The 24,045-nt window shown below is 45.4% G+C and overlaps 1 protein-coding gene across 5 annotated transcripts in view; it reads left to right on the forward strand.

Moving 5' to 3' along the window:
- The window catches only part of MAD1L1 (mitotic arrest deficient 1 like 1), a 369,315-nt gene that overhangs the window by 275,219 nt on the left and 70,051 nt on the right, over nt 1-24,045 (forward strand). For 4 of the 5 annotated variants that reach the window (XM_057416961.1, XM_057416962.1, XM_057416960.1 and 1 more), the window contains one exon: nt 3,107-3,297. In XM_057416961.1, coding sequence (XP_057272944.1) covers nt 3,107-3,297 — 191 coding nt within the window. Of the gene's footprint in view, nt 1-3,106; nt 3,298-10,631; nt 10,823-24,045 lie in introns of all 5 variants that reach the window. The other variant, XR_008973123.1, reaches the window with a different exon arrangement.

A 24,045-nucleotide genomic window follows, 5' to 3' on the forward strand; every position in this document is an offset into this window, starting at 1 on the left:
CAAAGTCCTAAGTGTTGTCCTGAGTTAACCTGGGAATATCCCCTAGTTGGATTTTTTCCATGGGATAAATACTGGAGGAGGTGGGGGCAGCAGTGGCTGTAACTGAACTACTGAGGACTGCAGTTGAATTGGGTCCAAAGGAAGAGTGATCTCTGCTTTACAGTCAGGGTCCAGTGGACCTTTCACTGGGGGCAGCTGCAAACTCAGGTATTCCTCTCGTGTCCCTGTCCCTGCTTGTTTTCTTCTGCCCCAACCGCAAGCTAAAGAAACACTGTTAGGGAATTGCTGATGGAGCCATGAAGGGAATGACAAGGCTTTATCCCATCCCTGGCAGGTGCTGGCACATTTGGCTGCATCTACATTAGCAGTTACCGAGTTCAGCACATTGTGCCAGTGGCTGACACAAGGCATCTCTAACAGGGGGATGAGTTTTTTCATGCAGATGAATTCCTTCAGCCAGGATGGCTGACACAGTAATACACCAGAACTGCTGCAGGCAATGGAAAGAGGGCCAGGAGGAACAACAGGGAAGAGGTGAGGGCATGCTCTTGAGAGTGAAGGCTTGCCAGTCCTTCAGTTAAATTGAAAAGCTTGGGATTTCTTGCATAAAACACTTGATTCAAGTTTCCATCTGCACCCTGAGAGTAGTGAAGGGAATCAGTTGCCATCAGTTAGTTGCTATTCTAGATTCATATGATTGTGGTCTAGCTAGTCCAGTTCTAACCTAGTTGAGTGTCTGCTTGTTGGGTGTGTGATAAGGCTGCAACCCAGCCTGTGTGAGAATGCTCATGATGGCTTTTAGCAGTACTAAGTCTGAGAGATAAAACAGTGGACAAGGCGCTAACTCTTCATGAATAATGAAAGCTGTTCAAGGAGTTCATGAATTAGGGTGCCATCCACCTCCAAGGTTATAAAAGTCAGGAAATGCCGCCTCTGAGATGCAGTAGGAAAAGGCAGATTTACTTTTCCAAGGCTAGACTGCATTTATTAGGGAAAAAAATACTGCCCTTGGACATGTGCTATATATTAAAGGCAGTGCTCTCTGACAGTGACAAAAGGTTATTTACCACTGCAGTGTGGTCACTGAATTTTTACTTTCATATATAGGATTTTGTCCTTAACAGTTGTGTGGCCAAATGAAGACTGTGAGGATATTGAGGTCAGAGCTGCCAATTAACCTCCTGATTTCAGAGGCTGATTACTTGCTTAATCAAAGACCAGACCCAGATGAGATAATGGGAAGAAGGTTCTAACAATCCCAGGAAGGGCTGAGTTAATCACACAGTGGTGAGCTTGGTATGAATGGGAATGTGTGTGGTCAGGAAATGCACAGCCTTTTCAAGCTTATGAGAAGGGGCAGGGTGTAAGTCTTTGGGCCTGTAAGCAGGGTTTGGGTACTCTGTATCCCTTATATCCTTGAGCAGTTGGTGGGTTCCCTATATTAAGAGTGTTTTACTGAACAAACTGCTGATGTTCCCTAGGACTGGCTTGGTCCTCTTGATAAAGCAAGGTACAGCTGCAGGGATACCAGGACTAAAGGGCATGTTTTGCTTGTGCATCATCTCCGCGAGCCACTCAGGAAGGTGGTGCTGAATTAACTATAGGTAAAGAGTCGGCCAGCATTAACTCTCCTTATGTGGATGCTTTCACTCAGAAGTGAAGGGACATGTAGTTCTCTTTAACCATTAAAGAGATCTCATCCTTGCCCAGGGATTAAGCTGAATTGGATTAAGGCCAAAGTACTCCTGAGCAGGGCCACCCTCAGTGGCATTTAAGGCACTTTAACTTAACACATTGAATTATCCTTTTGTCCCACACAGAGCACCTCACTAAAGCAGTGCCAAAGATAAGAGGAGTCTCGCTTTCTCCTGGTGGGCTTGCAACTGCTCAGAGGTGAATCATAGGCAAGTCCATGGCTTTGAAGTTGCCATCCTCCATTGGAGCCAGTGGAAACACTTCTCACTTAAATACTCAAGCAAAAACCTTTCCAGCTTGCTTGGGAAATAACAGTGCTTTAGCATGGGCTGTATAAGCCCAGCCCCAAATCTTCCTTCATACTCAGGCAGTCAACTTGCTCTGAAGTTTCTGCTGTCATACTGTTGGACCCTGATCTAGCTAAAATAAAGACCTGTGGCCCACACGTGCTGTAATTGTATCTCTAATCACAGCACAGCCAAAGCCTTAATCCTCAGAATGACAAAGAGGTATCTGAGGGAGGAAGTCTATTTGTTTTCTGTTAGAAAGAATCAGGTTTTGTTCCTAACCCTGGTCTGCACTGTTGATAAAACAGCCTGACTTGGGAGACATCTCTAGTGTATATTAAAATAAAGCCTATCTCTGTAATTAATGGGGGGATAAATCGAGGTCTAATTACTCGGAAGACACCTTGGGCGAAAGATTCATGGTAATTGTGTATCCTCTTGAAGGATTCACAGTTACTGGCAGCTCCCTTTGTAGCAATAAAATACGGGGTGAGTGGCAGGCAGTCTCCCAGGACCGCTCTTCTAGGGACTAGTCCGGTTAAGGTAGCAAATGCAAAGAGGCAGTGGTGCTCTTCAGGCTTTTTATCACACTGAAAACCCCTTCCTGAATGTGGAGGGATTCCTAAGCAGCACGTCAATGTGAGATCAAAGCACTTACAGTCCAATCAAGAGTACGTTGCAGATTTCCCTCTTGAAGCAACCAGGGCCGGGGAGCAGCTTCTTCTTGATGCAACCTTACAGAGGCATATTTCTTACCATTTTTCCACTTTCCTGCTTCAATAGAGTAACACCCTTCTCTTGGGTTCCATGTAGAAAATGGATGCGTGTTCAAATGGATGCTATGGTGTTGAATTTCGTAGTATGGTGTTAAAAAGCTAGCTGAGCAAAAGAAGAATCCATCCCACCAAGACATGTCTGTGTTCCTTATTTCCCAGTTTATTATCCTTTGGCCTGCTGGGGCCCTGAGGAGAGGAATCTGGTTTACCTCTTTCTTTACTCTGCCTGCTTAATTGTAATGTAATTAACCTTTTCCATTCACTTGGTTTGGGTAGCACTGTAAATACAGCACAAGGGCTCTGTGCTGACGACATCTGAGAATGTACCCGTTCCCTCCCCTTACACAGAGCTGAAGAAGCAAGTGGAAAGTGCAGAACTGAAGAACCAGCGTCTGAAAGAAGTTTTCCAGACCAAGATCCAGGAGTTTCGCAAGGTGTGCTACACACTAACAGGCTACCAGATCGACATCACGACTGAGAACCAGTACCGCCTCACCTCCATTTATGCCGAGCACCAAGGGGACTGCCTGCTTTTTAAGGTAGGTCTGCACATGCTTCTGTGGGTTCATGGTTTTCAGCATGCTGGAATGTATTTGCTTTTTCCCAGGGATCAGAGTGGAAAATAACTCCCGCCCCTGCTATGTGACAGGGTGTTCCTTAGGAGCAAAGTAAAGATCCTTTCTTCTTTTAAAAAATGACTCTAGAAGGTTTGACATCTGATCTCCTACTTACATATCAAAGTAAGGAATAAAGAGAAGAGACTATGTGTGCATAATACCTAAGGCATCTGGCCTTGCACTTCACCTCTTTGTAGTACCAGTTATATACGCTGCGGCAATAAAACCTTATGTAACATCAAGGTTTTATCCTTACTTCACCACGAGATATATGTCCTTAGTGCCTTTGCTATCCTCTAGCTTGTCTGCGTGTCATCATCTTGTCTTTATGTAAATTGGAATCCCTTTTGAGCAGCAACTCATCCTTGTGTGTGTGAAGTGCCATTTACGTGAACAGCACAGATGAGTAGCAATAACAGTCTGTCTTCTGTCAGTCTGATGCTTTTATTGGTCTAGCTAGGTGGTCTGAGGTTGGCTTGTGGCTTGATAGATGCTGTTTTTCTTCTGTTACCTTCCAGCTACCACAGTTGAGCTGATGCAGTAGAGAGCAGAGGTGTGACATGAGAGTCACCAAGCTGTTAAGTTCTTTCATTGCCTTGGTTCAAGTGTCAACAGCCCCAGTTTACAGGTCAGCAGGAGAACTCTCTCCTTCTCATTGGCAAACACAATTAGCACCTAAAAATAGTACCTGTCCCCACTGATCCCCCTGCAGTGAGTCTCATTATGAGAAGGATGAGGGCTTGGGAGGTGTTCAGTATAAGAGAACTTTACAAGCAGGAGCTGGAGAAGTTCTGTTTCTGGAGACCTACAGCTGTGTGCCACATATCGATCGCTGCAGTATTGTTTCTTCACATGACGGGACAAACGTTTTCCTGTTCTGCAACTTCAGAGCCTCAGAAAAAAACCCACAACAAACCAATAAAAAACCAAGTGAGGGTAAGTAGAAGACAGCACCTTGGATCCTTAGTAAAAATAGGAAAATATCCCCAAACCACTTGTATTACTTGGCCTTATGAGGGTTCTGGACTGAGACAAATGGCAGCTCAATGTCCAGGGAGGAGAAAGTCTGTTGGTTTTAAGGTACTATCCTTGAATCCTGAAAACAGTTCTCTGTTGAGATGGTGCAGTGCTGTTGGCTCTATCACCTCCATCTGTAGTGTTGAATGCTTAGTGAGTGAAACTTCAGCAGACTCCTGGAGATGTCTGTTGGGTGCTGTGGCCAGACAGAACAACTAACAGTTCTTTCTGTGTCATAGGAAGGATGGTGTGCTTGGACAAGGTAAGAGAACAAGAGAAAACTGCATACTGGCCACATGAACAGTAACTGGTATCTTGGTAGTTTGTCTCCAGTAGGATCAAATTCTCCTTCATGTCATGGCAACAGAAATAATTTACATGCAGGAGAGTGAATAATTAAAGTACAGGTTCCTCTCCAAACACTCCGTTTTCTTCTCAAAGCCAAGGGTGGGTTGCTTATTGATTTGAGGAATTCCTCAGCTTCTCTTACTTCACATACACCTCTTCAGATAGCAGAAGCAGATTTGCTACTTAGAGCCTGAACAACAAAATCTCGGACTCCTTCTCCCTCTTCAGTACATTGCAAACAATTCCCACTGTCTGCAGCTTAGAATAGCAGTAGAAAATAAACAACAAATTATTTCCTTGCTGAGTCCAAGCAGCCGGTCCTCATGTATGTACCAAGGCTTGAAACCCGGCTCCAGCTTCCAGCGAGGTTGTGTGTTTATGCTGTGGAATTTCTGAGCCGGAGCAGACTGTGGGTGTTTGTGTGCATTTCGTTAACCCAGAGAGGTCACAAAGCAGGGAATGCTATTTGTATTTATTCCATTCAAGCACTTTATGGAATAGGGTCTATATAATTAAACCAGAGAAATCCCCTGGCACTTTACAAGCTTCTGTGGTTTGCCTGCAAACTTTAGAGCATATTTCAGTAGCGCTGCTGGTGACATTTATTTTCAGGGGGGCTTCAGTAGCAGAGATGCAGTAGGAGCTACTGTAATGTAACCCCTTCAAAGCTAAATGAAGACGAAAGATGGGCTTGATTTTTCCTGACCAAGGGACGGTAGTAGAGCTTATTATGCACCTGCTGTATGTGTCCAGCCAGCTCATGTTAACTGGCATTACAGCTTCAGTGAAAGGGTTAATCGCAGTGCCATGCTGTGAATATAGATGCATCTATAAATGAGCACTGAATTCCAATGAAACCATACCAGTATTTATTGGCGATCCATATCGATGCAACAGATGAGCTCATCAACTTGAAGGATGTTCCAGTGATTTCCAGACCCTCGGTGTGTGAGTGCGTAGGCAGCGAGGTGCAGCTCAGATTTCACAGCTCTCGCTTGCTTGCTCTTTTATATTCTTTTAATTAAACACTGCGGAAAGCAGTGTTACAGATTCCTCACCACAGTTTAGTTTCTGATGGTTTTATTTTTTTTGTGCTATGCAATGCATTATAGTTATTGGGGCACTTAACAGACTGGCATTCTGTTCTGGTTGCTGGTACATTAGACGTGTTAGGCCATGACAGACTTTGTGTTCTGCGTAATGCTTGACTGGTGTGTCAAGGTCAGCCCACCCATGAGGTAGCCAAGAGCTGCCTTGATTCCTTTGTAACAATCCATTAAAGATACCTTTTAAAACAAACACACATCACTGTGGAGCCTCAGTACCATTGTAGCCAACTTGGAATTAAGCAGTGGTGAATCAGGATGTCATTGCTTGGCCGTGTGTACATCGTGCTGTTTACCCTTGTCTCTGGCTAGATCCTGAATGAGAGTAAGGAAATGAGGTCTTTAGAAAGGCAATGACAATTGTTTCAGACAAAGAAAGTCTTTTGGTAAACAGAGAGACTGGTCAAATTTGAAGAGGAGATGATTTGGAGACACTTGTACAAATGAACAAACAGTGTAGAAAAATTGAATCATGGGCTCTTTCTTTCTGTGTGCCTAAAGACACAGCCCCAGCCAAAGCATCGGAAACCAGTGAATTTAAAATGAAAAGAGTGGAAATCCTTTCATTTAATAGACCCTGTGGCTTCAAGGTACTGCTGAGAGCAGGAATTCTGAAATGGTAAGATACTTTGTGGACAAATAATAATAATTAGTTTTACATTAAATGTTCACATTTACCATAAGCAAGGACGTGCACTGCTCTCTGCATTGAGGTGTAAAGGCAGATTCTTGCTATAAAGGAAGAAAATGCCCATGCATGCTGCTTATTTTGGGGGTTGTGTCTCCGTATGGCTTTGCTGCTGCTGTACCTGGCAACACTGAACTATGTCCTCCGGAAATACTTGGGAATAAAGGGTTAAGTGAAGAGATTATTCACTGTGCTTCAGGTTAAGTGTGATGTTTCCACTCTTGTGGCATGAATGTGGACTTTCTTGTTAGGATGCTGGACTGAAATGGTCATTGACCTGACCCTATGTAACAGCTACATCAAATCTGACAGTGTTTGGAATCTTTGTGGTTTCAGATTCCTCTAGTTTCCCAGAAAGCAATGCTCAGGTTTCTTAGTAATTCATGTATAAATTATTTGGGTCTAAGCTGCTTCACAAAGAAGGTGAGGCTGACAAAACCCTTCCTGTATCACAGTGGTGTTACTTGAGCTCATAAGTAGGCCTGGCCAAAAGGCTGCCTGTAGACAGATATTCTCTGTATCCTCAGAGCCCAGCCTTGCAGAGTACAGAACCCTCTCTGCTTCCAAATCTCACCCGTGGTGTTAATTCCTGTCAAAGTTATCAAATAGAAATGCAAACACCAGCAGTAATTCATTGAAGAGCATCCCCAAGTTGGGAGGCTTTATGCCTTGAAAGGGAGTACCCAAGATACGAGACAGCAAGGAAAACCAGAAGCATCTTGAGAAGGTTGCCAGCTACAAGGCTGGCACTTCTTGCCGCAAAATAAAACCTTTACTGGTGTCCTGTTGGACTGGTAATATGGTCATAAAATCAGCAGCTTTTCTGCAGACTGTTAAATTAACAGCCAGTGGCACACACTGTCTCTGATGTACTCTTTAAGGACTTACATAGAATTGGTTTGCAGATCTGTAAGGGGAACTGTCAGTATCAAAGTTCAAGTCAATCTGAAGCGGTTCTGATGTGGTTCACCATGGGTGCAGAGGCAGAACATAGTGGGGGTGAAAAGGAAAAAGGCTTTGTATGGAAGTAAGGTATGGTGGAAGTACAGGCACCACCTTTAACTTCCCAGGCTTCCTTTGCTTGCCCATCACTTGTGTCCCCTGCTGTCCTGTTGCGTTTATATTGATGAGGTGTGTAAAATGCAACACAGCAGCTATGTGCACAAGAAGTAACAGCTTAATCCTCTTTTATTGAGGAGGGGAATAAAGTTGGATTGAATAATAAAGAACTTGGGGCTACTTTTCAAACAAGGTGATGCTGACAGACTGGGAGCAGGGGGAGAGGGAGGATAAAAGCAGGCCAGATTGACCAGAGCATAGAGCAATCTGGTCTAATGGAAGGTGTCCCTGCCTGTGCAGGGGGTTGGAGCCAAATGATCTGTAAGGTCCCTTCCAGCACAGTCCATTCTGTGATTCTTTGGAAACTCATGTGGTTACATGTGTATAGAGAGACAATCTGCAGATATTCCAGTGCAGCTTTAGCATCAGTTTGGCCAAGGTGCGCCAGTGAACCATGTACATCTTAAAATAAGCAGGATGGTTAATACAGAGACTTTTGTTTGCTTGAGGGCTCTTGTTTTGTCTTGAAGCTGACAGCACTGTTGGGAGCTCTGAATCTGAGTCCCCATGCGTGGCATACCTGCAGCTTCAGTTATTTCCTCCTTGAACCCAGCAGAGTATCTCTGAGAAGCATGTTCTAGCTGTTTGTTTCTTTCTGCATCTCTGTCTTCTCCCCTCTCCTGCTCCTCCTCACCCTTGATGAGTCTCGAGGAGAGAAAGAAATTACAGTTTTGGAGTGCTCTTCCTCCAGCAGCCCTCTTGCACTCTTGTGCACACAATCACAACTAACAATGGGGCTCACTGGTGGAGCAGGCCAGGCAGCAAGAGATTGATGAGAGAATGTAGGCCTCTGTTAACTCCTCATTCTTGTTAATTGCAAGTTATATTTAGCTTTCAATTTGCCTGTGTGGTTGTTGGAAGCTTGATTTCTGCTTAGCTCTGGGAGCACCGGCTGCGCCGTGTGAGCACAACGCCTTCCTGACGGATCATTGCGCTGGGATTCCTGGAAGGGTCAGCAAGGACCCATCTTGGGTTGCACTAATCAGCTCCAAAACATGAGCTGTTCAGCAATCTGTGGTGTTACAGCAGCAAATCCTGCATTTAGACTTCCTACGCATCATTTAATTCCAGCTATTGTGGCAGCCTGTTTCATGGTAGGACCTAACTTTCATTCTTGATGCTGTCTGTTACACTGGAATAAGTTACCCAGAGAAGCTGTGGCTGCCCCATCCCTGGCAGTGTTCAAGGCCAGGTTGGACACAGGAGCTTGGAGCAACCTGCTCTAGTGGAAGGTGTCCCTGCCTGTGGCAGGGGGTTGGAACTGGATGAGCTTTAAGGGCGCTTCCAACCCAAACCAGTCTGGGATTCTTCATCTTATTCTGCTCTTTCTCATGCATTGTGTGAAGACACAATTCCTCTCTTGCTGCATGTGCTTCCCTTAACAATTGCCTATACCCCAGTGCAGGATAGGGTTTTTCCCTTCTTTCATACCAGTCACCTCAAGGATAGCAGAGATTTAACAGAGAAGTTTCTTTTTCTGCTGTATTTCTGAGCAAAACATTGCTGCTCCAAGACTTCAGGGGCAGGGCTGAAGCCTCGTTCCAACTGAGCAAAGTCAGTGCTCGTTTCCCACCCTTAGGAGGTGGATGATGCTCCTGCCAATGTCATTAGGCTGTTGTGAGGATAAATAGACTGTGCTGATGTGGAACATAAAGGAGCTTTGGGCTGGGGAATACACTCCCCTGTTACCTGTCTGTCTGGCACAATACCCGTTTTCGGTGTGTTGGCACTGCTTGCTTCCATTCCCTGCCATGCCTGTGAGTTTGCCAGGGAAGACCCAGCCATGCAGGTAATTAATGCTGCTGATGATGGAGAATTATCCCAGTGGCTGAGTCTTTCCTGACTAGCAGGAGGGTGGTATGTGTAGGGCCCTCTGAAAGGTCAGAGAGTTGTCTTGCTGATGGGTGCATCCTCTCTCTTGGAGTCAGTGATGTGTTACTGTGAGGCAGCTGCATAACCCACCTGCTTCACAAAAGCAGGCCTGTTTTGGGCAGGAAATGTGAGGTTGGTTCCCAGGTGCCGTCTGAGGTTCAGGTTGTCCCCCCTGCAATCTCCTGTTTGCCCTGAGTTACCATTCACAGACTTCCACAGCAGTTTGAAGTCAAAATGTTCTGTGGTGGGGAAGCTGTGTGTGAGCGGATTGAAGACGTGTGGTGCTGAGGGCCTGGAGCAGCAAGTCTGCTCCTTTCCTTCTTTCCTTTTCTGGGAGTACCCACCACCTTCACCTGGTATTAAATATCTTCAGTTTGTTCAATTTATGCATTTATTTTAGTGTCTGATAGTTTCAAAATGTGTTCTACTTAGAGCCTGTGTGATCAGTGCTCTTGAAGGAAAAGGTGATGCCTTTGAGTCTGGGCAACGGGGGAATACCGAGGCCTCAGCACCCATGGAATGGGTGTTTTGCAAAGCAGCTTTTGATGCACACTTGCTGCTTCCCTGGCTGCTCTGTGGTGACTTTGCAGAGCACGCAGAGCCAAGTCAGCAAACCACAATTCTGCTGGTTGCTTGTGTATGGTTGTGTTCAAAGCTGCACATAAAAAGGAATGGAAATTGCTGGAGGATTTTATCCCTTTGCAGGGGAAAAGTGTTGAGTTTCTGGGTACTCCACATCTCTGCCATCTTCCCAGGCAGTTAGTTCCACAGTCTGTCTTTGGACATGAGGACGAGGGTACAGGCTATCTCTCTTGCCTTAGGTCAGTTCTGAGCCTCTGTGCTGGTGCTGGTCAGCATTCTCAGCCACAGCGAGACTGTCATGACATCCTCTTTGTGCCATCCCTGTGTGACAAATGGTGTTACAGACTTCAGCAACCCTTGTGCCCTCTCCTCCACTTGTGATCCCGCACAGACATCCCTGAAGCCTCTTATTAGCTGCCTGTGAGGACTGGTTGGTGGTGCAGGGAGCACACAGTTGAAGCATTGCCAAGGTACTTCAAGATGGCTTTTGTATCACTCCTTCACTTTTTCCCTCTGTGCTCCAGAAACAGGTTTGTGAGAAGACCTCTGGGAAAAGCAGTTAGCTCCAGGAAACAGCTCTGAGGTGAGGTGCAGCTGGCAACATCCAGCAAAGCACCCACCAGCTGTGAGTGCCCCAGGTCATAGCAGCACAGCTCAGCCTGCACAAAGCCATCAGTGAGAGCGAGTGGCAGCTGCTCCCTCTCTTCTTTCTCAAGTAAGCAGCACGTTGTTTGAACACAAACATAATTAGGACTTATCTCTTGCCCTGGGATTTGTAGCTACTACCCGTGCTTGACTGGGGCAAAAGATTTTCTAAGCTCCAGGGAAGAGGGTGTGTGTTTGTGCGTATTAAAAACCTGTTCACAAATAAGGAGACATAGCAGAAGATTCTGGCATGGTTTTGGGACATCTGTTGCCTCCATCTGAAGAGTGGATCTGGGCTTATATCAAGGTCTTCTCTTATTTGTTGTGAATGTAAATGCCTGTGGTGCCCTCATCTAGGATTTCAGAGTTGAAAGTTGTCAGCATAAATTTAGTTTGGTTAACTCCCCCTTTCCCACAAGGCTTGGCAGGGGAGTGGGGAGGGATGCAGTGGGGGAATAGTGAGGAGCAGAGAATGGGTTCTCATGGTCACAGGTTGCCTTTGGTAGCCACCATCAGAGTGAGACAGATGGGATCTCACGGCTATGTGTTCCTGTGTCATCTTTGTATTGCTTTCATGTTTCAAAGCCTAACTGCTCAGTTACTACATGGCTCTTAACCATGAACTGGCTTGCCAGTTTGAGATAACAGCCCATATTTCAAAGCTTGTTAGGCAGCTCTTCTTCGTGGGACCCCAGTCTCTGCTGTGTTTGGGTGTTCCCCGAGACCTTTACCTAAACAGGTCTCTTAACATTTTCTTTTTTGAGAGGAAAGCAAAGCTAACAACCACTGTGAGCATACCTTTTGCTTTGCTCCAAGGCATCCCTTCTCTGGAGGCAGTTATTGCTGGAGAGGGTTGGGAGCACATCAAGCATTCAGTCATGGCATTTCTTGAAGGTATGAAGCACTTCACAGCATCGGGGAGTCTTAAGCACGAGGTGCCACACAGGCTCTCCAGCTCATAACATGTCCTGGCAGTGATGCAATATCAATCTGTTAATGCTGGTGTCCTTGTCGTGGTGCTGAATCTGTAGAGCAATGACAGAATGCAGCAGTACACTGAAAATCCTTCTGGAGAGCTTGGTTATGGCTGCTGTGATTCTGGTGGGTCCTGTTCTGTGCTACAGAACAACAGTTTTTGCAGCTCAGCTCTTCACGTTATGCTTAACAAGGATACGGATTAATGTTATGATTTAATATTGGATGAACTGTCTTTATTCATCTGCATGGTGAAAAACCCTTCCCTGTTCTCACATTTGCTTCAGACAAACGAGCGCACGAATGATCCTAACTCCACACACAAAAAACATTCATTCTACCCCTTGTGTCAGGAAGTAACTTAGGACTGTTTCAGGACTTTGGATTTAATGTATTTTCTTTTTGCCAATTGCATGAGAACAGCCTTTGAGGAAGCAGTGCAGAAAGGTATTTTATGTCAGTTCTATCTTATAAGGATTCATAGCTAAATCATGTTCCTGCTTTCTCCTCCATGGGGGAGCAGGTAGTTGGAGGGCGGAGGATGACCTCCAGCTTTAGTCAATCCAAGATTGTCTTTTGATGGCATCTCTAGCTTCCAGAAGAAGACCTGCCTGTCTGCCTGTATCTGGGAGAGAATATATCAAACTGAGACTTAAAAACTTTAATTTCCCCCTAATCTGTATTCAGGTTGAGCTGAAGTAGGTAGCTGATAACAGTGGATCTATCTCAACCATGTTCTGGAGAGCTGACATAGATTTCAACCTTAAAGCAAAGTGGTTGTCTTAGTGGAAGGCTCTGGAGAGTGTTTCATGTGTTGGCCGTCACTTTGCATTTCTGGGATGTATCTGACTCTGGCTTGGGGACTGTCTGCAGATGATTTTTGTATAAATGAGATGGTGGAAGAGGTACATGCAGAGCGAGGTGGGGGTTTATAATCACGGCGGTGCATTCAGTGACTAGCTCTCCTGCCACATGCAATGTAGCTGTGATGAATCTGCAGCAAGGGTTACCAGTCAGCTGTTGTTTTGTTGGTGCCTGCCAAAGCTCTTGTGTTCCTGGGTGTTGAAAAGGCTCAGGTGGCAGTTGCACGATGGCCCAGAGGTTTTGGACATGTGTGTAAACATCTGTCCCTCGCTGTACTTCCCAGGAGGTTGTCAGACATCTGTGCATGTCTCAGGCACGAATCTCACTGTGTCATCCTAGGAAAGCACAGGAGATGTCCTTGGCTTTTTGGCATCATCACTACAGCCCCAAGTTGTTTTTCTTCATATAATTCCATTAGAGTGATGGCAGTTTCAAGTCGGAAGAGAAAAAGACCTGATGAAAGGACCATTCTGTAAGTAGGGAAGATAGACGGAGTGGAAGCAGTAACTAGCAAGGTAATAGATGGTGATGGATCTATAATCTCTGAGGCTGCTGTAAGCAGTAAATTCCTAAATAGTGTCCTTTCAGCGTTAACCTATTTATTTGCAAAGTGCTAAATTTAATTTTCCTTAGTCTGCAGGAAAGCAGCATCACAGGAATAAACCTTTAGCCCAGCCAAGAAGCTGTGCCAAAATGCTTGTCCCAGCATTTCCATTTCCTCTTTGCTCTGCACAGAGCATTAGGGCTGTGTGCCCCAGCACGTTATCTCTCAGGTGTGTTGGTGTCACGAGCCTGGAGTCAATGCTGCTGCAAGGTGGGATGTGTCCTCCTCTGGAGCCTTTTCAGAAGGGGAGATTTAATAGCCACGGGTTCAGTAAAACCACCTTGACTCTTTCATGGCACATGAAAGCATGTGAGGGAGCTAAGACTGCACGTACTGATGATGCTGTTTGCCCTGTAGACCCAGGACTGCAGTGTTAAGGGCTCTCAGCTCAGAATAACTTCCAAGAGTTGAACAGCACATAAAAGTGCATCTATTCTGAAACCTCCACAAAGCCACATCTTGAGGAAGAAAAGCAGTGAGTTTTCCTGTGAGCAGCCAGTGTTCTGCACCTTCACCTCTTAAAGTTTCAGTAAATGTGGTAAAAAGTAGGTTCTGTGTGTTGCCGCTTGCTCCTGGTAGTACTGTGCTGGTGACATACACAGCGTGCGTTCTTTGGGAGCCAGCAAAGACATTTTCCCCCAAAATTCACTATTTATGAGAGCTTTTGGAAACTTTGATAAAATATCTCAGGAGCAAATGTAGCATCTGAATGCAGGCTTTGAGTGAGCAGTGTTCCTGTAGTTGTCATGACCCCAGTGAGGTGCCATGTGGGCTGTCACTAATCCTTCAGAGCTTTGCTATTTTCCTGCCTGCAGAGAATTCTGGCACAGTTTCTCACATTCCTCTTTGTCCCTTTCTTATCCCCACCACGGATGCACAAGCAGCTCTGCGTTGGTTGGGAATATCCTGCCTGTGCTGCCTGGGGTTCCCACCATGTTCTCAGCCTGTTGCTGATAGGTGAGTGGAAAGATGCTAATTCCAAGGATGGAGGAGTTTGCTGTCTTTATTCTTGGTTCAGGGTTTAGCTGGGTTTTACTCAGTAAAGTGTCATGGAAAAGGCAGGCTTATTTTATGTGTTTATTGTATTTTGCCAATTTTTAGCACATTAGGAATGAAATCTCTATCTCTTAAGTTTAAATCCAGCCACTGCTCCTCATTCTGTAATCTAAATCTGGAGGGTTCTGACCTCCTCAGCTCCATGTGCTGCTCAGAGCTCTGATTTCCCTCCTCTCACATTTGCTTTACAATAAGTAACAACAGTGCCAGGAATGGAGAATTACAAAGGCTTTCTTCCTGCTTTGTCCTTTGGTGTGGAGCTGATAGGCAGGGTACCTTCACTGCAGCCCCAGAAAAGACCTTCTGGAACTGATACTGAATTTGCAGTTGAGAGGTCTCTGTTTTACTGGGATGGGGTGAATGCTGTCGAGGAGTTGGTGGTGTGTGACCTGGCAGCCTTTCCTCACCAGATCACAAGTTCCTTGTGTCTTGCTCTTTCCACACGGGTGCAGATGAGAAGATGGATGTTTCATTGTGAGTTAAGGTGTCTTTGTCCAAGAGCCTTTCTCTGCTATTCTTTCATTTCAAGCACGGTGTCATAGCAAACTTCATTAGCCACAGCACAAGTTTGCCAGCCAACAGTCAGCTTTCCAGTGAGTGATAGATGTACAGTGGTGATTAATACTGACTTTTATTGGAGATTTTCCCTTAGCCAATGGATCATGTAGAAAGCCCTGAGCCTTGGGAGAACCTGAGGTTTGCTCTACACTAAACCGAGCACTGGTAAAGCATTAAACTCAAATGCTTTACCCACGGAAGCAGAACTTGATCAACTTAAAACCACATTTCCCTACCAGATTTTCCCCCTTGAGCTAAGTCTGTTGGGAGGCTTCTCATGCAGGGGCTAAGCAGGCAGCATACCAAAGGCCTTCAAGCTGCAGAGGGGCATCTCCAGCTTGCCTGAGCTGCTTCCATCACTCAGGGACTGAAATTTTAATCATTGAATTAATTTTTTAGAAACCAAAGTGCAAAACTGTACCCCTGTGGTATTAATAATGAATGCAGGGGAGAGAGTCCTTAAAGCAGAAAGAAGGGCTAGGAAATTTGGGGTTGGGGAGTGAACTTCTGGGGAGAAGTACTACTTTGAAGAGATAACGTATGGGTTTTGTTTCCTTGTCCTTGGGCCTTTCTGCCTGGCTTGCCCATGCTTTGTCCAATAGAGTCCTCTTTGTTCCTGTCCGAGGCATCTTTCAAACACTTTTTCCTCCCTGCTTATCTTCTCCTGGAGTTTCTTTTCCAGCCAGGTCTGTACACACAACGATCACACTCTTCGCCTCCAGAGCAGCCCCCTGAAGCGTGCAGGGGCTTTGGGTTGTATCGTGCAGAGCAAAGCAGCAGGCTGCAGGGTTCACCTGCTCTGCCAGATGTAAAGGAGAGGAGGCCTGAACTGCAGCCAAGAAGCCAGAGCTTTCTGCCTCGCTTTTGGCTCCTTCCTCCCTCTCTCCAAGAGCATGCAGACTTAGGGTTTTTTCCTAATTAAAAGTATTATATACCAGAAGATTAATTAGAAATGAAAGTCATTTTTTCTCCCCTCCTTTTGTGTCAGTGGAAAAGGCCTGTGCCAGGCGACTGCCAGAGGGAGCTGGGATTTCTCCCTTTAATGGGTTCCAGGCAATTTGCCTCTGGCCAGCTCTCTTCTAAATAATGAATGTTTGCACAAATTTTCCCAATTCTCAGGCAGCGCAGGTGGTCGTTTCAACCACCCCAAACAACAAATCTGGAAGCAGCAGGGTGTTCCCATCCTTGGTCACCACATGAAAGGGGCAGTTCCTCACATCTCCCTCCCTTCCTCATTGCGTGCAGCATGAAGACCACCTATGGGTATGGATTTGTATCGTTATTGATTTGAAATCCCATCAAGCAAACACAGCTGTGCTCTGCCATTCCTCCTCTGTGTCATACAGTGCTACCTGCAAAGCCAGCACGGGCATGCTTCATCAGGGACTGGAGTGATAGGACAAGGAGTATTGGTTTTAAACTTAAACAGGGGAAGTTCAGCTTGGATATAAGGAAGAAGTTCTTTACTGTGGGGGTGGTGAGGCACTGGAATGGGTTGCCCACAGAAGCTGTGGCTGCCCCATCCCTGGCAGTGTTCAAGGCCAGGCTGGACAGAGCCTTGGGTGACATGATCTGGTGTGAGGCATCCTTGCCCATGGGCGGGGGTTGGAACTGGATGATCTTAAGGTCCTTTCCAACCCAAAACATTCTGTGATTCTGTGTGCAGTGAATGGGCACGTTTGTATAAGCAGGAGGTCTCCTCCTGGTCAGATGGGCTGACGTTCTCAAAAGCACATAGGATTGTTGCTAGCAGACAAGACTTAAGCCTAAGTGCACATGTGATGTGCAGGACATTGCCAAGGGCCTTTGTGCTCCCCTCCAAGGCTCACAGTAAGAGGATGATTCTTTGAATTGTTATATTAATCTTCAGAAATGAGGCTTTGGTTCAATGGGTGCTCCACAGAGACCAGCCTAAAGGAGAAATCCTCTCCCCGAAGGAAAACCATTCTTGAGTTAAAAGCACCCGAGAGTGATTTATGCAGCACAGGGACTTTAAAGTTGCCCTGATGCAGGGATGAATTTCAGCCTGGAGGAGGATGACACAGCCAGAGGGGTTCTCTTCATATCATGCCACTTGCCCCGTTTATTTCCTTTCCGTTAGGATTGAAGTGGTGCCTGCAGGAAGAGGAAGGTGAAGGTCCCCCAGCTGCAGAGAGCTCCTGTGGTCGTCAGCCACCTGGTTCAGCGAGAGCCTGGGGATTGCTCCAAGAACCTTTTCTGTGGCTCTAAATACAGCAGCTAATGACACCTTCTACTCAGCAGGAAGAAAACAGAATTACTAAACTTGCAATTTGGCACAGTGGGAGTGTGAGTTTGTCCTGCCAGGTTCTTGTTGCTATATATTTCCAAGACTTTTCTTTGTTTCTTTTTTTTTTTTTCCTTTTTCTTTTCTTTTTTTCTTCCAAGCAGGTGGAATCAGGGGGTTCATTTTAAGGACTCATTATGTGATGGAAGGCACAGCCCCAAAAGGAAAAGTCTCTGCTTGTCACTCATCTAGCATAAAAAGGAGAATGTGCAAGTTGTCTGGGAAATGCCACATGTCTCGGCCTTATGAGTAATGTGTAGTGATGTCTTATTAGGAACCACATTCCCAGCATGGTGTTAAAGGAGATGTATATATTTCCATATCATTTTAATCATTTTGACTTATGATTTAACTTTGTGCTAGGCAGGCTGCACAGAGGTTCCAGGAGAATACAGGTTTAGATGGCTTTGGGGGCAAAAGAAAGAAGATGACTGAAGGCAAGGTTAGAAATAGCTGAACATTTCCAGTTGAGCAAGTTTTACAGTCATGTGCTGTGATAATTGAAGGTTTGCTGTTAAATGCTACAAATCTGTACTGGGGAAGAAAATGTGTCCCCATGTTAGAGACTGCAGCAGTCTTTGGTCTGAGGAGGGGGAGTGCTTTTAGGGCAAGAGGTGCTGTTTGAAAGGAAATGTGAGGAGCAATAATGACAGCTTAGGAAGGCTTTTTGGGGCAGGGTGTGTTTTGTGGAGGGGGCATTCATCTCTGGGGATTGTGAAGGCTCATCCTGGAGATGTGTGAAAAATTCAGATGAGTCTTTCCAGCAATGCCTGGAATGGACAGTGCTGATCTGAGCTTGCCCTAGTGCTGATAACACAACTGAATGCTGTAGAATTGAATCTATCTGCCTTTCTAGTTACCCTTCTACACCTCCCTATGCTGTTGCCCCAGTTCTAGCACTGGGAAAGGAAAGAGGGAATTATCACTGACTCAGACTAGTGAGATGTGCTCAAAAGCTAATTTCTGCAACCAGCACCAGAGTGCTTAGAGCAAGTGAACATGTGGTTTCTGGAGCAGTGATTTACTTTAATGTTCTTATCAACTGTTTTGCAGTCTTTGTTAAAAGAGGTCAAGGCTCATCCCTCTGGGTGGGGACTTCTTGAGCACAGTACTTATTATTAGGGCAGTCCCATATCTTGTAATTAGGGATGTAACTCCCATCTCTGTAGAGAGCCAGGCTATAGCCTGGGTACCATTTAAGAGTTTCATGAGGTGAATTAAGCAAGGATGGATTGAGCAACAGAATGAATTTCAATGGATATCCCTTGCCTGAAGCCCTGCAGGTGTTTCAGAGGAGACATTAAAGGTAAATACCTTCCCTCATCTTCCCTCCCTTTCTTTTCCATAGTAGAGGTAAGGAGAACCACATTGTTCTGAGTACCACATAGTAGTGATGCTCTGATGACTTGCAGCCTGGTTGTTTGAAAGGTTACCTCATCTCCTTATCCCTGCTATAGCAGCTGGGAGAAGAATCTTATTTCTCTTCCTGTCTGACACTAAAGATTTTTGCCTGAAAAGGACCTGTGTGTTAGGAAATTGCTGTTGCAGTACATCTGAAGAGTCAGATTTTGGCAAGCTTCAAAGTATGATGTAAGAGATTCTTACTTAATTTAGCACTTCGTTAACTTCACTTTTTTTCCCTCCTTACCTACATGGGTGGTAGCAGTACTTATGGTATTCTGCAGGGAGTTCTATAGTTTATATGCGTTGTATAAAATCATTTACTTAAGAATTAATCAAACTTGGGAGAAAAAGGAGGAAGCAATCAACTCTGGGCTTGAAACAAGGAATTAAGTGACAGAATGGAAGAAAAGGACAAGGAAGATGAATTGTGAAGATAGATAAAACTGCTGTCAAAAAAAGGAAGGACAAAAAGAGGGAAAGAATAGTGGGAAGACAGAAAAAGCAAGGGAAGGCCAGACATACAAGTTAATGCAACATATTTTCCTCTGCAATTATATTCATTTGATGTAGATTTGTGCCAGGCACTTTACAGCAGTGTTAATGAGAAGAAGGAAGCAAGAGTTGATAGCCATAGTGGTTTAAAAGAGGGAACTCAAATCAAATTGCTGCTGCTCTCGGTGGGCATGGATCTATTTAGCATCACAGCATCCTGTGTATAGTATGCTGTTAGTCTTACACAAGGTCTTTCGAATGAAGATCTCAAAGCACATTACATTGATTCTAGCACAGTATTTCCCCAGTTCCTATAGTCTCGAGTGTTGAGAGCTACAGTTGCCAGTTGTTGCTGTATGCATGTATTTTTACAGCACATGTCACCATTGAAGCTGGGTCAGCTACCCACTGAGGTGACTGCCACCATCTTCATGTACTGCTTCTCCTGCAGCCTTCTTTGGGAAGGGTTTTACCACCACCACGTTACCTTCAGGTGGGAGGCTCTTCACAGTCTGTCTTGGAGGAAGGAAACTAATCCACCCCACAAATGGAGTGTGTTTCCTCCGGTAATTTGCATTTGCCTTCCTTAATTCCACATGTCATCCTCAGGACCGATGATAGCCTCATTGCCTTCAGACCCCTCTGTAGTCCTGTTAATAGCCTTGTTCTAATGATGCACAAGATGCTGAGGAATCATGTACTGCCCTCATGCTTCCTCAGCAGTGCAGCTTACACCCCTTCCTCCTGAAAAACCACAGTGTAGGTTTTACTGGGAAACGGTGAAAGGGAAAGGATTTAAGGTGTTACAGAAACCCTCCTGTATGGCTGGAAGATGTGGAGAGCTCACATGCGCACAGGCTGCTGTATTACTGACAGGTAGGAAAAATGCTCTGGAATTATTCACACTGGTTCCTGGCAGGGGCTCAGAGTCTCTCGTGGATTATCCACTGAGGCAGAGAGGAGGTGAACAATAGGGGTTTAATTTAAGGAATGTTTTCCTTGCCTTCAGCACATCTCTCCAGCTCCCATCTCCGTTCCCTGCTTGCAGTGTAATCCCAGTCGTTACCCCGTGGCCGTAACCTCCTCTTCCCCTTTCAGCAGCGGAGAGCCAGCAGGCGGTTTGTGTCCAGAATGAAGGCTGCGACCCGCTCCTCTTACCTCTGCTGAAGGAGGTACGCAAAGACTCCTACTAATGGTTACAAAAGAGGAAGTTCGGACCCTGAATTGTTTGCTGAGATATTCTGGAGTTTATTTTCCGCTGTGCAGCAACAGTTTTCATAGGAGCAGAGGACTGATAGCTCCTGGAGTTTATTGGAAGTGCCTGGTTTTAAAGGAGTCTGAAATAGTATGGGTGTCAGAGAGGAGACAGCCGGTCACTCTCCTCATGAGGAGATCTCATCCTCAGTGCGTTTCTCTTGCCTTTTGGGGAATGACAGCCGGACCTAGGAGCTGTGGATGACATTGCGTTTGCTCTCGCTAGTTGAACTGCTAATGCTTCAGGTGAATTGCTTGCTAGGGAAGGCAAACCAGTAGATTTCTTTTTGGAAAGAAGGATGAGCTGATTCTCCCAGCTGAATAAAACTGCACGTTTGGGGCACAGCTGACCCATTTGTACTCACAAATGTACAACAGCTTTGTAGGTGGTAATGACTTCTGTCAAATTCTTTCATTTTAGTTGTCACTTTGAACTATCAGCTTATTGAGGAACCACAAAGACTCTGTGTTGGTAGAAAGATGGCTTTAAGTTGCTGAATCATTACAAGCATCTTAATGCAGAAGCAACTAATCTTTTTATCCAGGGCTAGCTTTGGGCTCTGCTTTCCCTCAGGACCTGGATGTTGTAGAGGAACAAGAAAATTAGTGCTAAAAAGATTACTTTGCTCTATGTGGAGCATTCCTCCGTACTCCCCATATTTCTGAAGGCTGTTGCTTGCAGCGCTGAAACGTTGCAGTATGGAAAATATAGGTAAGATTTGGAGGAACAGCCAAGATGTCCACAAGGACACAGAGGTCACTTCCTATTGTTTTATATTTACATGAATATATTGTATGTAGTGTTGAAAACTGGGGGTAATTATGTTTTGCAATGAAATCTATGAACATCTGTTCCTCGTCCTTTCTCTGCCAAGTCCCAACCTCAGGAGTCCATGTTGACTCCACAACAGTCAGATAGCACATTTGCCCCCTAAAATAAGTAGAGGTTGCAAGGCAGGAGAAGGAATCTCTCAAGAAAAGGGGGTTTCTTTTAAAAGCTGCCAGCAGCATCTATGCAGGTAAGAGAAAAGGGATGCAGAGGTGGCGGCGAGAGCAAAGAAAGCGTGATCCGCTGTGGTGCCCATATTGAGCAATGTCCAGTTCTGCCATGCCCCATTGAGCTGGGAGCAAATCTCATGCCATGCTCTTCCCACACCCCCTGGATGAATGATATTCATGGATTAACAACTCTGTTGGAGTTGGGTGTATGTTAGCTGTGGGGTTCGTAACTGCAGTGTCTCAGTCCAAAAAAGACACGGTTTTAATGCCTCCTGTTTTAGCAGAAGTTTGAAAGTCTGGTGGAATCCTCTGCTATAAATATTTATCTTTTTGCTCCCTTTTTTTTTCACCCCCTCCATTGGGAAAGCTCTTGGGTGATGGCAGAGATCCCATAGCAACTGCAGCTTTTCTTCTTGTAGCAATCACAGCAAAACAGTAATGATGGCTAGTGTGTAGCAGGGAAGAAGAATGTGCTCCATCTAGGCTAGACTTGCAAAGAGTGAATTGGAGTGAAAATAGATTAAATCTTTCCATAGTTCAATGGCAAAAGAAAATCACCCATCATTTGCCTTCTATCTCCCAGATGCATTAAAATACGGGAAATGCTCAATCTCCAAACCCCTTCATTTCTTGACAGGCTTCATTCACTCTTTTCTCTGCTGTTTTTATTAATTTATTCTTTAGAGCAGTTCCTGCTGAGCCAGCTCCTTTTACTGCATGGTGTAGGGAGGCGTTCATAGCTCTCGCACAAGGAATGCAGGATCTTCAGCTCGGAGCTTGGTGGAAGCTCTCCGACTCTTCCGTGTTTCTTTTCTTGCCTTTTACTTGAGGCTTTTGCAACGTCCTTTGAAAGGGAACAGTGGAAACAAAAAAATCAAGGGTTCCACGAGTTGCTGATCTTTTCTGTGCCTTTTGTCACACTCTATAGAAGTCCCAACTAATGCAGATAAAAAGGAAGAAAGGTAATGTCTCTGAACCTGACTGTATTGTGAAAGACTTGGAGTGCTGATGATTCGTGATACGACAGGATGTTCAGAACGGGGGGAGGTCCCAGCCTCTTTGAGGATGCTCCCAGTTTGGACCTTAGGGTTAAGCAGTTTTAAAGACACCTTCTTTGAAGGCTGTGACCTTATCCTTCTCCTTCAGTTTCAGGCCTGAGGTTTAGTGCTCTCCCAAGGAACTCAGAACAGTTGATTAAGTCGTAACTCACTAGTTCTTGACACATTAAGCAGCAAATATGGCTCTAATTAACAGCTTTTATTAACCTGGGTTCCCCCTTCCCTCCTCCTGTTTCACTCTAGAGACTCCTGAAGCCATTACAGGTTTTAAAGTCAAATTCATTTCTGATTTATTTTTATCTTGCAATGGTAAGTGAGTGTGTGCAGACCTTGGACTGTGTAGCTCAGTGGGGGGACCTGTGTGTGTCAGGAGAGCATTTGGAAAGCAAATATGGTCACCTGGAAGGAAGCGAGGGGTTGGGTTGTGGAGAGAGCTGGTGGCTGGCCACAGGGTTTGCTTGACACAGAAGAGGAGAGCATGAAGGGCAGGCTTTCCCCAGCTGTCCATATACTGCTTTGAACAGTTGCTTCCTAGCTGAGAGTCGATAGGCTCAACCTCAAAGATCCAGCCTGGCGTAAAAAGTGAGAAGGGCATTGCTGGAGCTCTTGGCCAAGCTGGATGACAGCTCTTCTGCTCCTCCTGAGCCTGCCAGCCCTCTGCTGCTTCTAAATACCTGTATGGAAATTGCAGTCTGTGGGGAATCAAGGAACTGATAGAATTGGTTTTGGAAAGTTCTCCTATATGTAGCATTTGTAGTTCTCCTATAGATACCCAAAGGGCTGTGTGCTTCCAGCCAACGCTGTTAAAGTGTACATCTCCACGGGGAGCCCTCCAGTGCAGTCCAAAGCCACTCAGACTTGGGCTGTGGATGGGATGGGTGAAGGACTGAGAAGAGCTGAGGATGCTCCTCTTCACCGCTGAGGTTTACTCTGCTGCTGTGCTTGTTTCTTGCTGGTCAGCAGGTAGCAGTAGCTTGTTGGCAAGCACGCAGCCAAAAAATCCAGGAATCTCCTGACTGTAATCCAGCTATGCCAGAGTGTTTCTCTCTGTCTCATTCCCCATCTGTGCAATGGGAGCAGTAATGACTCTGCTCGTTTGTCAAGGTGTTGCAGTTCTGGTGTGTGAGTTGCTATTGAAGTGTTAATTCGTATTGCATGCAAGTTGGAGGATTTTCAGGCTTGTTCAAACATAGAGAGATGGTTTCTTTTCAGTTTTCAAAGCACACTGTGGTGTAACCCGCTCTACGAAGCTACTGTGGTATCTTTGTAAAAGATGGTTTTCATAAGCTTTGTTAAATGTGCTTCACCACCAGCTTGCTAGGAATGTATCTGATCCCGGTTTGGCTTTGCTGAACTCGCTCCGAGAGACAGCCCGTGAGAGCGAGATCCAGAGGTCAGTTCAGGGCTCGAGAAAAGAGGTTTTTTATAGCTATTTAAAATTGCCATTCAGTTCCTGTGGGTATCGTTTCCCTCCCATCTTGGAAGGGAAGAGTAAATATCTTCATTATTCTGCGCTTTCTCTTCAGCTCCTCCTGAGCTGCTAAACAGCTGTGGTTTTATATTTTCTGTAACTAAAGCAAGTGAGCCTCTCCCAGGATAACTCACAGTGAAGATGAAGCATTTTAGCACTCCTAAGAGGCAAGCAAGCCAAGGTCAGCTCAATACCCCCCAAACCAATAATGGCATGGGCAGCCTCACTGCAGCACAGCTCACTCTGCTATGCA

Source organism: Pezoporus wallicus, unplaced genomic scaffold, assembly GCF_028554395.1.
Source record: "Pezoporus wallicus isolate ANWC-B61680 ecotype Strahan unplaced genomic scaffold, APGP_CSIRO_Pwel_v1 scaffold_7392, whole genome shotgun sequence".
NCBI lineage: Eukaryota > Metazoa > Chordata > Aves > Psittaciformes > Psittacidae > Pezoporus > Pezoporus wallicus.